The sequence below is a fragment of the Eriocheir sinensis genome, unplaced genomic scaffold, assembly GCF_024679095.1.
Source record: "Eriocheir sinensis breed Jianghai 21 unplaced genomic scaffold, ASM2467909v1 Scaffold781, whole genome shotgun sequence".
NCBI lineage: Eukaryota > Metazoa > Arthropoda > Malacostraca > Decapoda > Varunidae > Eriocheir > Eriocheir sinensis.
The window spans coordinates 37,501-52,670 of NW_026112144.1; the positions used below are offsets into that span (position 1 = coordinate 37,501).

The 15,170-nt window shown below is 47.9% G+C and overlaps 1 protein-coding gene and 1 long non-coding RNA gene across 2 annotated transcripts; both read right to left on the reverse strand.

Annotated features, from left to right (window-relative positions):
• Positions 1–1,436: 1,436 nt before the first annotated feature.
• LOC126994372 (uncharacterized) lies at positions 1,437–4,654 on the reverse strand. The gene is made up of 3 exons (XR_007749075.1): positions 4,429–4,654; positions 2,251–2,370; positions 1,437–1,688 (listed from the first exon to the last, which is right to left on the reverse strand). It is a non-coding gene; the product is annotated as an uncharacterized LOC126994372 (long non-coding RNA).
• A 1,293-nt stretch (positions 4,655–5,947) lies between these two features.
• Positions 5,948–13,835, reverse strand: LOC126994370 (uncharacterized). The gene is made up of 8 exons (XM_050853684.1): positions 13,636–13,835; positions 10,122–10,233; positions 7,918–8,397; positions 7,532–7,609; positions 6,915–6,992; positions 6,455–6,532; positions 6,224–6,301; positions 5,948–6,145 (listed from the first exon to the last, which is right to left on the reverse strand). Exons 2-8 carry the CDS (start codon positions 10,230–10,232, stop codon positions 5,948–5,950), a joined length of 1,101 nt encoding a protein of 366 aa, XP_050709641.1. The 5' UTR covers position 10,233; positions 13,636–13,835.
• Between the last annotated feature and the right edge of the window lie 1,335 nt (positions 13,836–15,170).

Consider the following 15,170-nt stretch of genomic DNA (forward strand, 5'->3'; position numbering starts at 1 on the left):
CTTTTCTAGATGGTCCCGAATGCTCCTGGCTATAATTGACTCTAACATCTTTCCCACAACTGATGTTAAGCTAACTGGGCGATAGTTTGAGGTGGCTGACTTGTCTCCCTTTTTGAAAATCTGTGTCACATTAGCTACTTTCCATTGATTGGGCACATACCCAGAATTTACCGACATCTTAAAGATATCGGCAAGAGGGCCACTAAGGACTTCCTTGCACTCTTTCAGAACCCTTGGGAATACTTCGTCTGGGCCCGGCGATTTGTTTTTCTTCAACCTACCAATCTCATTCTGGACTACTTGCCTAGTGATGATCACATCCCTCAACTTGTCGTTCTCGTCACCCTCATATACCTGAACTCTCTCCGGAATGGTTGTTAGATTTTCCTGCGTGAAAACTGAGAGGAAATAGTCATTCATCATTTGGCTCATATCTTCTCCATTCTCAACGAGCTCGCCCGTGTTTGTTTTCAACGGTCCAATTCTGTCCCTTGTTTTCGTCCTGTACAATTTAAAGAAGCCCTTGGGATCGCTCTTGGCCTCGTTGACTACCCTAATCTCATAATTTCTTTTTGCTAGGCGGGTGTTCTTCCTCACCGACCTGGCTAGCTCAACATACCTACCCCTGAGGTGGATCTCTCTGTTCTTTATTTTCCTATAAATTCCTCTCTTCAAGCCTATTTTATGCTTGAGTCTGCGGGTCATCCATTTGGGGTCGTTATTTTCCTTCCTACGTGCTTGGTAAGGGATATGCTGTCTCTGACCCTCTGCAATTTCTCTAACTAAATTATTGTAGGTCATTTCTACTTGGTTCCCCTGTCTTTCCGGTTCCAGCCCTGAGATCTGGCCCTCATCCAGCCCTAAGGTTTCCCAATTTACCTCCTCAAGGTGTCTTCTGAGCCCCTCATAATCAGCTCTTCTAAAGTCGGGCACAAACACAGGGTTGAGTTCATGGGTCACCGCCCAGTCTAATTTAAACCTAATTTCCTTGTGATCACTGCCACCTAATTCTCCCCCAACTGAAGAAATGTTTTGAGAGATCTAACTAATACATGTCCAATATATAGTTCTGGAAATGAGGCAGCTTTCTAAACTATGTACTGACAACACTACCAGGCACAGAACACACCAGCAAGACATGAGGGATAACTTTCACCAGTCCTGCCCCTTAACCCCTTGACTGGATTTCTTACAAGAAGACCTCACCAAGCTACAGCAATGGAACAAAAAATGTCTGCTACAATTCACTGAAGAAAAATGTAAAGTCCTGCACCTTGGGAGGGGATATCCAGCACACCAATACCACATGAGAAACACTCCACTATCACCACAGAGGCAGAGAAAGACCTGGGAGTGTATGTTACCAGGCTACCAGTGAAGGCCAAATCCATGCCAATTGCAGTGGTCGGATTAAAGACCCCCACACTCACCTTGAAGCAGAGCGCCAGCCAGTAGCGGCTGTGGGTACGGATGACCCCATTGGTGGTCTGCACGGCACTTGTTGGGCACCAGCTGGGGCTCAAGGGGGGGCAGCAGATCCCCCAGCAAGGCCTTGGCACACAGCGTCATACAGTAGCTGATGGTGGTGAGGTTGAAGCCGCCCTCCAGTGCCAGAACCATGCGGCCCTCGGCCAGGCCAGACAGAAGGGCCATCATATGTCCAAAGCAATCGGGACTCGCGCGGCAACCTGGGAGTGTGTGTGAGGCTGTTACTTTAGGTATGAGATGCATGAAGGAAGGAATGGGGGTGAGGAAGAGAAAGGGAGTTCTTCACAATGGAATGCAATGGTTAGGGTGTGTTACTTTAGGTATGAGATGCATGAAGGGAGGAATGGGGGTGAGGAAGAGGAAGGGAGTTCTTCACTATGGAATGCAATGGTCTGAGATGACAATACACCAGGATACAATATAAGGAGACTACAAAATGCTTCATTGCATACACATGGCAGCCCCTGAAGATGTGTTATTAAGGCAGATAAAAATAAATAAATAAATAAATAAAAAAAGCAAAAAAGAACAACAGAGAAATTTTGGATAAGAAAGAACACTAAAGGAATAAAGAGAGGAAAACAAGAAACCCAAACAGTGAAGGAGTGCACCAGGGAGTGCTGTTATGAAGCCAAAACTCCCGACCATGAACTGAAAATATAATTATGGAGAGAGAACTGAACTGAACTGAACAGATAGTGGCAGAAAAAGAGAAAGAGGCAGCAGCAGGTAGTCATACAGATAGTGACACCATCCACCAACCTCCAAGTGGGTCCCCGCACCAGCATCAAGGCTGGCAGTGACCAGGACCAGCTGTGGGTTGAACTGGTAGGCCACGGGCAGCACCACCTGAGTGAGAGCCTCTGCGTCACCCATACCACTCTGAAACAACACAAGAAAAACACTGTGGCTTTAGTAAACACGACTTCTTCCTCCTGAACTGTGGCTGGGAGGAAGGACAGTGGACGATGAAATACTAGAGCTGAGGACCATAACTGATTCTTGCATTGGGAGCTTGGATAGCAGGGTGCCTTCATGTGCTGGACAGGGCTGTGTGGATCTAGACATTGATCAGTGGGAATCATAACAGGAAAAGAAAAAAGTGTCAGGTAATTGTGAATGAATGAAAATGCAATACTTCGGCACCAGTGTGGGGAGAAAAATACTCAGAGGACTTAGCACTCGAGGGTCAATTTTCTGATTTGTAGCTGGGAGGAAAGACACAGGATGGCAAAATAGCTGAATCAAGGGTTTATCTCTCTCTCTCTCTCTCTCTCTCTCTCTCTCTCTCTCTCTCTCTCTCTCTCTCTCTCTCTCTCTGCCAGCCTAGTTTCCTTTTTATCATTCCTTCTTTCCTTAAATTTCCTTGGACTCTTCCCTTCTTTCTCCATTTAATTATTCCTCTTTCTCCTCCTCCTTCCTACCATCTTTCCAGGCCTCCTTTTCCTTCCTTCCTTCCTTTCTTTCCAAGTGAGGGCTGGAGCACTATTTCAAGTTGGTTAACATGTGTTTGAATAGGTATTTAGAACAATCAAGACACCTCTCCTTCTGAAACTGATCTCTCTTTTGGCCACTTAGGCAATTATGGATAAGTAAAATATTGTGCCAAAATTGTTCCTGGTCCATGTAATGTGTCTATGTATTTTTGGGGGGAGAAAGGACGGACTCTATCTACTTTACCTCCCTTTAACACAACCTTGCTGATGCTGTTGTTATGTCCATTTATTCTGTTTGTCTCACAGTAAGCAAACTGCATTGCATTTCTTTCCTCTCCTCTTCCTTCTCTCCTTTTCCTGAATGGTTCCTGTCTGTTGAGGAAACAACATCTCTTGAAATAGCTGTTCATTTATTTGGGAAAAAACAAACTCTGGGCACCTGGCTCATAGTTGTCATCATCTGATTAACCTTAAAAGATGCAGCATTGAAAGACTCCATCTGACATCTTCACTACCAGGTCAATGAACACAGTACAGATAAACTTATCAATTCATGAAAGGTAATACAGCAAATGTCAGGAGATAACTAGGTGTACCTACCTATCACACTATCTATCTATCTCCCTAACTATCTATCTAGGCATAGTATTTGGACATGAAGAGCTCTCAGGTCAAAGGCAGGTCCGGTGAGGGTCAGAGAGTAGGACATGAAGCAAGCGACCAGTGAGCAGCATTCTCAAGCTGCAACAATGTCTGTGTAAAAGTAATTCCAAAAAAGGGTCAAGGGAAACTTGGTCCCATGAAGGTGCAGCACACTTGTTAACCCCTTGGCTGCAGATTTCCAGCCAGAAGACAGACCTCACCAAGCTACAGGAGTGGAACGAAAATGTCTGCTACAATTCAATGAAGAGAAATGTAAAGTCCTGCACCCTGGGAGGGGATATCCAGCACACCAATACCACACGGGAAACACTCCACTATCCACCACAGAGGCAGAAAAAGACATGGGAGTGTATGTTACCAGGCTACCAGTGAAGGGATATCCAGCACACCAATACCACATGGGAAACACTCCACTATCCACCACAGAGGCAGAGAAAGACCTGGGAGTGTATGTTACCAGGCTACCAGTGAAGGGATATCCAGCACACCAATACCACACGGGAAACACTCCACTATCCACCACAGAGGCAGAAAAAGACATGGGAGTGTATGTTACCAGGCTACCAGTGAAGGGATATCCAGCACACTAATACCAAATGGGAAACACTCCACTATCCACCACAGAGGCAGAGAAAGTCCTGGGAGTGTATGTTACCAGGCTACCAGTGAAGGGATATCCAGCACACTAATACCACATGGGAAACACTCCACTATCCACCACAGAGGCAGAGAAAGTCCTGGCAGGTACCAAGAGCTGCCTCGGGTACATCAGAGTACTTAGACTATCTTCATTATGTTTTGTCTGTGAATGAAAAAACACCTTAGTGTGTAGTGCACTTACCCTTCCGTAAGGCTGCGTGTTGCTCCACCTGCTCGTCACACACCAGACACAGCCTCGGAGACTCACTCAGCACCACGGCCTCTGAAGACAAGGCACAGAGCTCCTCAGTGACTCCTGTTTGCTGTGACTGAGCTTCCTATGAAAGGTGTACATCCCTCCCTCTTCCTTCTCCTCCTCCTCCTCAGCCATTATTATTGGTCCACTGCAGTACAAAGGCATTTCCTAATGTTCCCAACCTCTCACATCTCCTTCACTCCCTCCCTTCCCTTAACTCTCCCTTCCCCTCCTTCCTTTCCCTTACTTTGCCTCCCTCCCTTCCTCCCTGCTTCCTTTCGTTCCCTCTCAACCCTCTCTCTCTCTCTCCTCTTCCTCTTTGCCTTCCCTTTTCTTTCCTTCCCTCCCTCTCTTCCATTTTTTCCTTTCTCCTCTTCCATCCCTGTCCCTCTCCCTCTTTCTCCCCCTCCCTCCTCCCCTTCCTTCCCTTCCTCCCTACATACCTTCCCTCCTCAGCTGCAGCAGTTTCTCACCAATCCTCTCCCTGAGCTGCTGTGTCTGTGGTGTCAGGAGCTGCATGGTGTCTCTGGTCTGGAGGCGTAAGGGCCAGACGCCCACCAGGCCTTGGAAGGAGAGGCTCGGGTTGAAGGTGCTGGGGTCAGCCTCGCCCCGCACCTCCTGCTGGCATAAGGACCCTGGTACTGGAAGCAGCGCCAGTGTGCCCGCTGGACATACACCAGGCTCAGCAGTGTCTCCTGAAGGCTGGGGAGGACAGGGAAGGGAGAGGAAGGTCAATGTTGAGAAAAAGAGCAGGTTAACTATAGGAAAAAGACATTGTTTCTGAGACCCAAGAAAGGCCATCAAGGAAAAATAAGACAATGCTATGGGCCCAAACAGCTTCCTCTTAATGAGCAGACATGGATAGGGAAAATAAAATAGACAGCGACAGTAAAGTAAGGAGAATAATAATAATAAAAAAGAGGGACAAAAACAATATTAAAACAAAACAGTTCAATAAATCCTGCATCAGAGATAAGGCAGACAGAGAGATAGATAAATGGATATAGACAGACTGAGATAGATAGATAGATAAAGACAGATATAAGCAGAGATAGATAGACAGGCATAGAGATGGACAGATTGATACAGAAAGATATAGACAGACAGACAGCTATCAGGCACCTTGGTGATGGCTGCAGGGGGGTCCAGCAGGGGGGCAGTGGTGGCCCAGCAAGGCACTGAGGGTGGGCGGCACTCTGGCCAGGACAGGCACCACCCACCCTGCACACACAACAGGGATTGCTTATTACCATTCTAATTATTATTATTATTATTATTATTATTATTATTACTATTATTATTATCAATATTACTATCATCCTGCTATGTAATAATAATTGTCTAAGCTATTTTTTAGATTTCTGTGCAATATTTTTTTCAAGTTTTCAGTGATGTATCAATTTTTTTTTCCCAATGGAATTCTTTAGGGAGGTAGAATGCATACCAGTGGGTGGATGTGTGGTGCTCAGTTCCTGCCACAATGTTTGGGTGAGGTCAGACTGGTCACCTCCAGCACCAGCACCACCTTGCCCCGTGCCAGGGCCATCAGCTGGGAGGTGAGGTGTGTGTACAGGCCTGGCCACACCTCCAGCACCAGCACCACCTTGCCCCGCGCCAGGGCCATCAGCTGGGAGGTGAGGTGTGCGTACAGGCCTGGCCACACCTCCAGCACCAGCACCACCTTGCCCCTCTCCAGGGCCATCAGCTGGGAGGTGAGGTGTGTGTACAGGCCTGGCCACACCTCCAGCACCAGCACCACCTTGCCCCGTGCCAGGGCCATCAGCTGGGAGGTGAGGTGTGTGTACAGGCCTGGCCACACCTCCAGCACCAGCACCACCTTGCCCCGTGCCAGGGCCATCAGCTGGGAGGTGCGGTGTGTGTACAGGCCTGGCCACACCTCCAGCACCAGCACCACCTTGCCCCACACCAGGCCATCAGCTGGGAGGTGAGGTGTGTGCAGGCCTGGCCACACCTCCAGCACCAGCACCACCTTGCCCCGCGCCAGGGCCATCAGCTGGGAGGTGAGGTGTGTGTACAGGCCTGGCCACACCTCCAGCACCAGCACCACCTGCCCCTGCGCCAGGGCCATCAGCTGGGAGGTGAGGTGTGCACAGGCCTGGCCACACCTCCAGCACCAGCACCACCTTGCCCGTGCCAGGGCCATCAGCTGGGAGGTGAGGTGTGTACAGGCCTGGCCACACCTCCAGCACCAGCACCACCTTGCCCCGCACCAGGGCCATCAGCTGGGAGGTGAGGTGTGTGTACAGGCCTGGCCACACCTCCAGCACCAGCACCACCTTGCCCAGCGCCAGGGCCATCAGCTGGGAGGTGCGGTGTGTGTACAGGCCTGGCCACACATCCAGCACCAGCACCACCTTGCCCCTGCGCCAGGGCCATCAGCTGGGAGGTGAGGTGCACAGGCCTGGCCACACCTCCAGCACCAGCACCACCTTGCCCCGTGCCAGGGCCATCAGCTGGGAGGTGAGGTGTGTGTACAGGCCTGGCCACACCTCCAGCACCAGCACCACCTTGCCCCTGCACCAGGGCCATCAGCTGGGAGGTGAGGTGTGTACAGGCCTGGCCACACCTCCAGCACCAGCACCACCTTGCCCCGCGCCAGGGCCATCAGCTGGGAGGTGAGGTGTGTACAGGCCTGGCCACACCTCCAGCACCAGCACCACCTTGCCCCTCGCCAGGGCCATCAGCTGGGAGGTGAGGTGTGTGTACAGGCCTGGCCACACCTCCAGCACCAGCACCACCTTGCCCCACGCCAGGGCCATCAGCTGGGAGGTGAGGTGTGCGTACAGGCCTGGCCACACCTCCAGCACCAGCACCACCTTGCCCCGTGCCAGGGCCATCAGCTGGGAGGTGAGGTGTGTGTACAGGCCTGGCCACACCTCCAGCACCAGCACCACCTTGCCCTGCACCAGGGCCATCAGCTGGGAGGTGAGGTGTGTACAGGCCTGGCCACACCTCCAGCACCAGCACCACCTTGCCCAGTGCCAGGGCCATCAGCTGGGAGGTGCGGTGTGTACAGGCCTGGCCACACCTCCAGCACCAGCACCACCTTGCCCCGCGCCAGGGCCATCAGCTGGGAGGTGAGGTGTGCGTACAGGCCTGGCCACACCTCCAGCACCAGCACCACCTTGCCCCGTGCCAGGGCCATCAGCTGGGAGGTGAGGTGTGTGTACAGGCCTGGCCACACCTCCAGCACCAGCACCACCTTGCCCTGCACCAGGGCCATCAGCTGGGAGGTGAGGAGTGTACAGGCCTGGCCACACCTCCAGCTCCAGCTCCACCTGGCCCTGCGCCAGGGCCATCAGCTGGGAGGTGAGGTGTGTGTACAGGCCTGGCCACACCTCCAGCACCAGCACCACCTTGCCCAGCGGCGGGGCCATCTGCTGGGAGGTGAGGTGTGTACAGGCCTGGCCACACCTCCAGCACCAGCACCACCTTGCCCCGCGCCAGGGCCATCAGCTGGGAGGTGAGGTGTGCGTACAGGCCTGGCCACACCTCCAGCACCAGCACCACCTTGCCCCGCGCCAGGGCCATCAGCTGGGAGGTGAGGTGTGCGTACAGGCCTGGCCACACCTCCAGCACCAGCACCACCTTGCCCCGCGCCAGGGCCATCAGCTGGGAGGTGAGGTGTGTGTACAGGCCTGGCCACACCTCCAGCACCAGCACCACCTTACCCCGTGCCAGGGCCATCAGCTGGGAGGTGAGGTGTGTGTACAGGCCTGGCCACACCTCCAGCACCAGCACCACCTTGCCCCGCACCAGGGCCATCAGCTGGGAGGTGAGGTGTGCGTACAGGCCTGGCCACACCTCCAGCACCAGCACCACCTTGCCCCGCACCAGGGCCATCAGCTGGGAGGTGAGGTGTGCGTACAGGCCTGGCCACACCTCCATCTCACCCTGAAACGCCAGATGGTAAAATAAAGTATAATAAATATGCTGTATTATTATTATTATTATTACTATTGTGTTTGGCTTCCCTGTTAAGAGTGGTTCATAATGGGAAGTTTGTGATACAGTTGAGTAAAATAAAATATATATACCATCTTTTATTATTAGTATTAGTATTAGTATTAATAGTAATAGTAGTAGTAGTATCATCATCATTATTATGGGGCTTGACTTCCCTGCTGGAGTGATTCACACTGGCAAGTGTCTGGATGAGGAGACAGAGCTGAGAACATCCATGAATTTATAAAAGTAAGTACAGTTGTATGAAAGCAGATATGGAGGCAGGTTAACACAAGCTTAGTTAAAATCCTCTATACTATGACTAAGTTAATGCATACAAAAACCAGACAAGCAAGCAGAGGCAGACACAAACACACACACACACACACACACAGATACATTGTGACTTAGAATGACCTTGAAAATAGATAAAATTGAGCTCAAGCAAAAAATATTCATGAATTAAAGCTAAACTTGATAAACTGAAATTTGGAGACAGGACCAGCGTAAAGCATCCTGTATATCACTAGGTAAATACACACACACACACACACACACACACACACACACACACATACAACCTCCACCTAACACATACACAAGAGCCCACAAGTGTAGCTCAATTCCTATATATCACAACTATAGTCTGTTCACTTAATTCTGACCCAAGCTGACAACATAAACCTAAGCGTGGTCATAAGCACAGTGCATATTAGCAGAAAGTGCTGCGTGAGATAAACACAAACAGAGGTTAAAGAAAACTTGGAAGCCACAGCAGCAGCCAGTCAGCACTCAGCTTGCAAACACACTTAGGTTTATGTTGTCAGCTTGGGTCTGACTTAAGAGAACAGACTTTAGTAAGGCTTTAGGCCAAGAGAGAGAGACTGAGAGAGCAGGACTTGCCTTTTCATCCCCCACTGCCGAGTCATAACCAGCAGACACAACACTATAACTAACTCAGGACCAAACTAGAAGAGAAAATAGTCGTGCTTAGGGTTCAAACGGCACACCAGGTTCAGTCTAGCCTCCTCCGATCATATGCTGAGGTTTGTGCATAGGTGTGTGTGTGTGTGTGTGTGTGTGTGTGTGTGTGTGTGTGTGTGTGTGTTGGGGTCCTAATCGGTCAATCAGATTGTATCTTACTGACAAAATGTGTCAAGTGTAGCAATTTCAATATGGTATGCCACATAAACTGTACTGCATTGTAGGGATCTTGCTTTTCCTGTCTCTCAAGCCTGGACATCTAATGCCACCGAGTAATGAAGGGGAAAAAATTCACACTAAGCTGCACACAACTTTCTACTCTGTCTCATTCCTATGCTATACAAATCCCTTATGCAGGAGTAAACCACCGTCTGCATTCCTTTATCCCTTTTGCTGGTACACTCTGGAACAAACAAGCTTCCTTTGTCTGTGCTTCCTCCTGCCCATGACTTGAACTCTTTCATGAGGGGAATATCAAGACACCTCTCCACCTGTAACTGACTCTCTCCAGACCACTCACTTCTATCTACTTTTACAGGAGCAATGCAGAGTGGGCTTTTTTCCCCTTGAGCTGCTTCATTAACTGGACAAAGGAAAAAAAGAAAAAGAGCTTCTCACTCCCTTGGCCTCTGCCTTTTCCTGACCTACTAACAAAGACCAGAGCTGCCCAGCCTCAACCTCTGCCTCACCTGCTTCTCCAGACTTGCCATCGGTTGCTGCCGCTGCCGCACCCCCAGCAAGAGGCTGACCGCGCGGGGATTCCTGGCTGACGTCTTCCTCTGGGGCGTGTCTTCCGTCATCCTGCAACACAAAGGTTCACCTTCATCAACTGGTTAAGATTTATTTCAGAGGCAATATTTGCCCAAGGTTTTTGATATGGGGTCATTTTCAATAATTTTAAATGTAGAAATTCAACTGTCACAAAACAGAGCCTTGAGGACACATTATTGTGGGGATAAATGCCTAACAGATAGGTAATAACCAATATCTATAACCATTGCAAAGTGGATCACAGGGATTTATCAAAAATTACCCCGTGTGCTGCCACTCCATGTTTTCTAGGGTGAATACAAACCCATCAAAGCCTGACATGATAACCAATATCTATACCCTTGTAAAGCATATCAAAAATTACCCCGTGTGCTGCCACTCCATGTTTTCTAGGGTGAATACAAACCCATCAAAGCCTGACATGATAACCAATATCTAACCAATATCTAATGTTTAAAGAGGACAATGACAGAAAGGAAAGACATACCCCTCTAGACCGTGAAACTCAAGAAGCTATAAGGAAAAAACACAGATGTTGGCAAAGATATCTGGAGACACGGGAAACAGATAAATACCAAATTTTTGCTCGCCAAAGGAATAAAGTAAAGAAACTAGTTAAAAGATCACAGAGGATCAAGGAGCAAAGAATCACCAGGGAAGTAAAATCAAACCCTAAGAAATTTTGGAGATATGTCAAAGATAAATTAAAAACGAAGACGGGAATAGGAGAATTGAGGGAAGAGGTAAGCGGGGAAACACAGTATGCCAGATCAGATATTGACAAGGCACGAGTGCTCTCCGAATTCTTTGATAAAGTTTATACTGTGGAGCCTGACATAGGAGACAGTCAGGACCTACAGCTTATGGACACAACAATGATCAGACAAATACCTGACAGCACAATTCACATTGATGAGGTGAGGAAACAACTACAGAAACTCAAAACTGACAAGTCCCCGGGTCCCGATTGTATCCACTCAAGAATCCTGACCGAGTTGAAAGATGAGCTGGAAGGTGTAATATTTGATATTTTTAACTCGTCACTGCATTAAAGTAAATTAACAAGTGACTGGAAGACTGCCAATGTTAGCGCAATATTTAAGAAAGGTGACAAGACTGAGCCAAGTAACTATCGACCAGTAAGCCTGACTTGTGTGGTGTGTAAGATTATGGAGGCAATTGTGAGAGAGAAAGTAATGAAACATTTGATGGAGCAAAAGTTACTATCATACAAACAGTTTGGTTTTATCCCAGGACGATCCACGGTTCTACAAATGCTTCATGTGATGGATGAGTGGACAAAAATTTTAGATGAAGGAGGTGAGGTGGACGCGATTTATATGGACTTCCAGAAGGCCTTTGATAAAGTGCCTCATCAACGTCTCTTGAAGAAGGTAGCAAACTATGGGATAACAGGAAGCATATACCAATGGATATCAGGTTTTCTAAAAGAGAGAAAGCAGAGAGTTCACTTAAAGGGAGTATATTCTAAATGGAGTAAAGTAGTAAGTGGAGTTCCACAAGGCAGTGTGCTGGGACCAGTCCTTTTTGCCCTATATATTAATGACCTGCCAACGACCGTCAAATCAAGTCTTTATCTATTTGCGGATGACACAAAAGTGTACAGGAGGATCGCATCACTACAGGACCAGTGCTTACTGCAGGAAGACCTAGAACACCTCATGAAGTGGTCGGAAGATAATCTGCTGCCTTTTCATCCGGAGAAGTGCATACACCTCAAAATACACAGCAGGCATCGAGCTACAAGGACACATCATACTATCTCGGAGGAAGGGCCAGGTAGACAAGAGGTTAAGAAGGTTGCGAGAGAAAGACCTGGGAATTACTACGGACGAACTTTTGTCATTTGAAGGTCACATGTCCGAAAAGTCAACAGAGCCAATCAGGTAATGGGGCTAATACGACGTACATTTGCTGCTCTGGATGTTACTACTTTTAGATGTCTCTTCAAGTCCATGGTAAGACCTCATCTGGAATATGCACAATCTGTTTGGTCTCCCTACAAGAAGAAGGACATCTGCACAGTTGAAAATGTTTTGAGGAGAGCCTCTAAGTTGGTACCAGGGATGAAAAATCTTTCATATGAAGATCGTCTGAAACAGCTAGATATGCCAACAATGGCATACAGACGAGCAAGGGGGGATATGATTGAGGTATATAAAATCCTCAATGGAAAATATGATGAGGAGGTAACCATACATTTGGAGAGGCACACAGGACCAACACGAGGAAACAACTTGAAACTTAGTAAGACTAGATCTAGGACTCAGAAGAGCCAAATGTTTTTCAGCTGCAGAGTTGTGGACGCCTGGAATAGTCTTCCTAATGATGTCATAGAGGCAGTGAGCATAGCATCCTTTGAAAAGCGATTGGACAAGTTTTGGGCGGATCAACCAATCAAGTACAATTGGGAGGAGAAATTAATAACCACCAGTGCCCACCACCGTAGTATAAGTTTAAACAGTGACGACACAGAGGATCTGGATATAGAGGCCTAGTAGGCCTGCGTCCAGTATTTCCGTAAGGTAAGGTATACCCTTGTAAAGCATATCAAAAATTTATCAAAAATAATATACAATAACAAGTGGTAGGCATTGCAACCAAGAAAGGACCTTGCACAAGCACTAGGTAGCTTATGACACACTTGTGAGACCAACACTGGAATACTGCTCCACAGAGTGGGATCCTTACACACACAGAAACATTGATAGGCTAGAACAAATCAACACCAAGGCAGCTAGGTTCATTACAAACAATTACACTTGAACGCCTGGCATCACAACACAGATCAAACAACAGATAAACATGGAACCTCTTCACATACGCAGACAAGCACACAGACTTACACTGATATACAAGATCACAAACACTCACACTGACATTGACCCACACACATACTTACACAACGCAAACAGTCAACGTACTCGTAACACACACACCCATAAATACCAAACATATCACACTAACACTGACGCATACAAGCACTCATACTTTCCACGCACCATATGTGACTGGAACAGCCTCCCTCAACAGATTTTAGACTGCGGTACAATAGACTCATTCAGAAAACAAATACACACTCACTTGTCACCACAACACACCAACACAAACAATTACACTTGATTCACTTCCCTCCCCCACACCCAGCTCCCCCGTCCCCCAACAGCCAACACAAACATGCATGTTATGCACCTGAATGGGTGCCCTGCGCATTATAAATCAAGATCAAGATCAAGGTAATTTTGCTGTGCAGGTGTAACTACTAATTTTGCACTTGTGCACCGGCATGAGTGCAATATTACACAAGACTGAGCACTGCACTGCTGATATTTACTGAAGAACAACACTGTGCAAGTCATTGCACTGCACCCCACCACTAAACTTAACAGATCTATTCAAATTTAACATTACCTGCTGGGTGGGACTTTGTCCCCGTCAACCCTTCCTTGGTTTAAAATATCCAAATCTGACACAGCACCTCCTTAGGGGGGCATTACCTTTGTTCCCCCTTGACCCCTGGCGTGTGTCATGCTCCACCCACTCAACAGGAACAGCAGGCACCCATTTAACTGTTTCTGCAGGGAATGGTTATGTAAAAAGCTGAGCAGCAGTACAAGGCACCTCAGTAAGGTGCCCAGCAGCCCCGCGGGGCGGCGGGTGTGATACTGGAGGAACACCAAGGGCCGGGGGCGTCTTGGCCATGCCGGTCACACACTCCATCATTACCTTCCCCTCGTGGGATCAGCTTCACCTAGGCTTAGGCATGCCCCGCTAGGCCTTGTTCAGGCTGTCATGGTGGTCAGGGAACTTGGCTGTCATACTATAGAAGTCTGGCAGGAGGCTGTGGGTGTGTGGTGAGTCTGCCGCCCGTCCTTGCACGGAGATGACACACACACACACACACACACTGCCTGTCGTGTGTCCCCGGCCACTCCCCGCCAGGACACACGCGGCACACAGTGGACAGTACTCGCGCGACGGTCCCCAACACCCGTCGTTCCTGCAGAGTCGCTGCTGCCAATGTTTGTGTTTTTTGAACGGGACGCTTATCGTGCCACACCTGCTCATATTCCTTTTCCTCGTTTCTGAGTAGTGTGAGGATGAAACTGTTTTGCTCCTATTATTTATTTGTTGTTGATTTGTGTCGTCACTTTTTGTGGGTACTGGATTATCACCAACACCGGCGTTGGTATGTTATGCAGGCCACCAAATGGAAGAACTGGCGAGTAATTATTATCACTTGAGAATATTCTAGAAGTAGTTTCGGAAGCGAATGTGCTGTGCTGTATATCCCGGGGGATTTTAATCTCAGTCTGTTGAACCACAAGCAAGCCAATGTTCAGAATCTTGTGAACCTTCTTTATGCGCGCTCGGTCTTCCGGCGATACCTGAGCCAGCCAGAGTAACCAACACTTCAGCAACTTTAATTGATCACATACGGACAAATGATTTACAACACTACACGACAAGGGGCATATTACATTCTTCTTTCAGTGATCATTTTCCAGTTTTCAGTTCAGTCAGTACTCGAAGTAGTGCATCTTACAATCACACAATAGTTAAAAATAATTTGATGAGGATTCGATTAAGAAATTCAAAGCTGACTTAATAAACCACCAATGGAACACTGGTGTTAATGATTTAAATGTCAACGATGACTTTGATACACATGGAAAACTTTCTAACTATTTACAATAATATATTTCCTGTTAAATAATATGTAATCAAGAACAAGCATTTGGGTAAACCTTATATAGAGTAGCAATTAAAAATCCAATAAGACAACGAAATACAATGCAAAAATTGTAAGCCAAGTGTCCTCTTGTGTATGAATGTACTTGTAAGAAATACAGAAACACGCTAACATCAGTTAGTCGAGCAGCAAAGAAAACTTATTATAATGCAGCGATGATGAAAACTATTATTAAAAGTGTTAGCAGTGAACA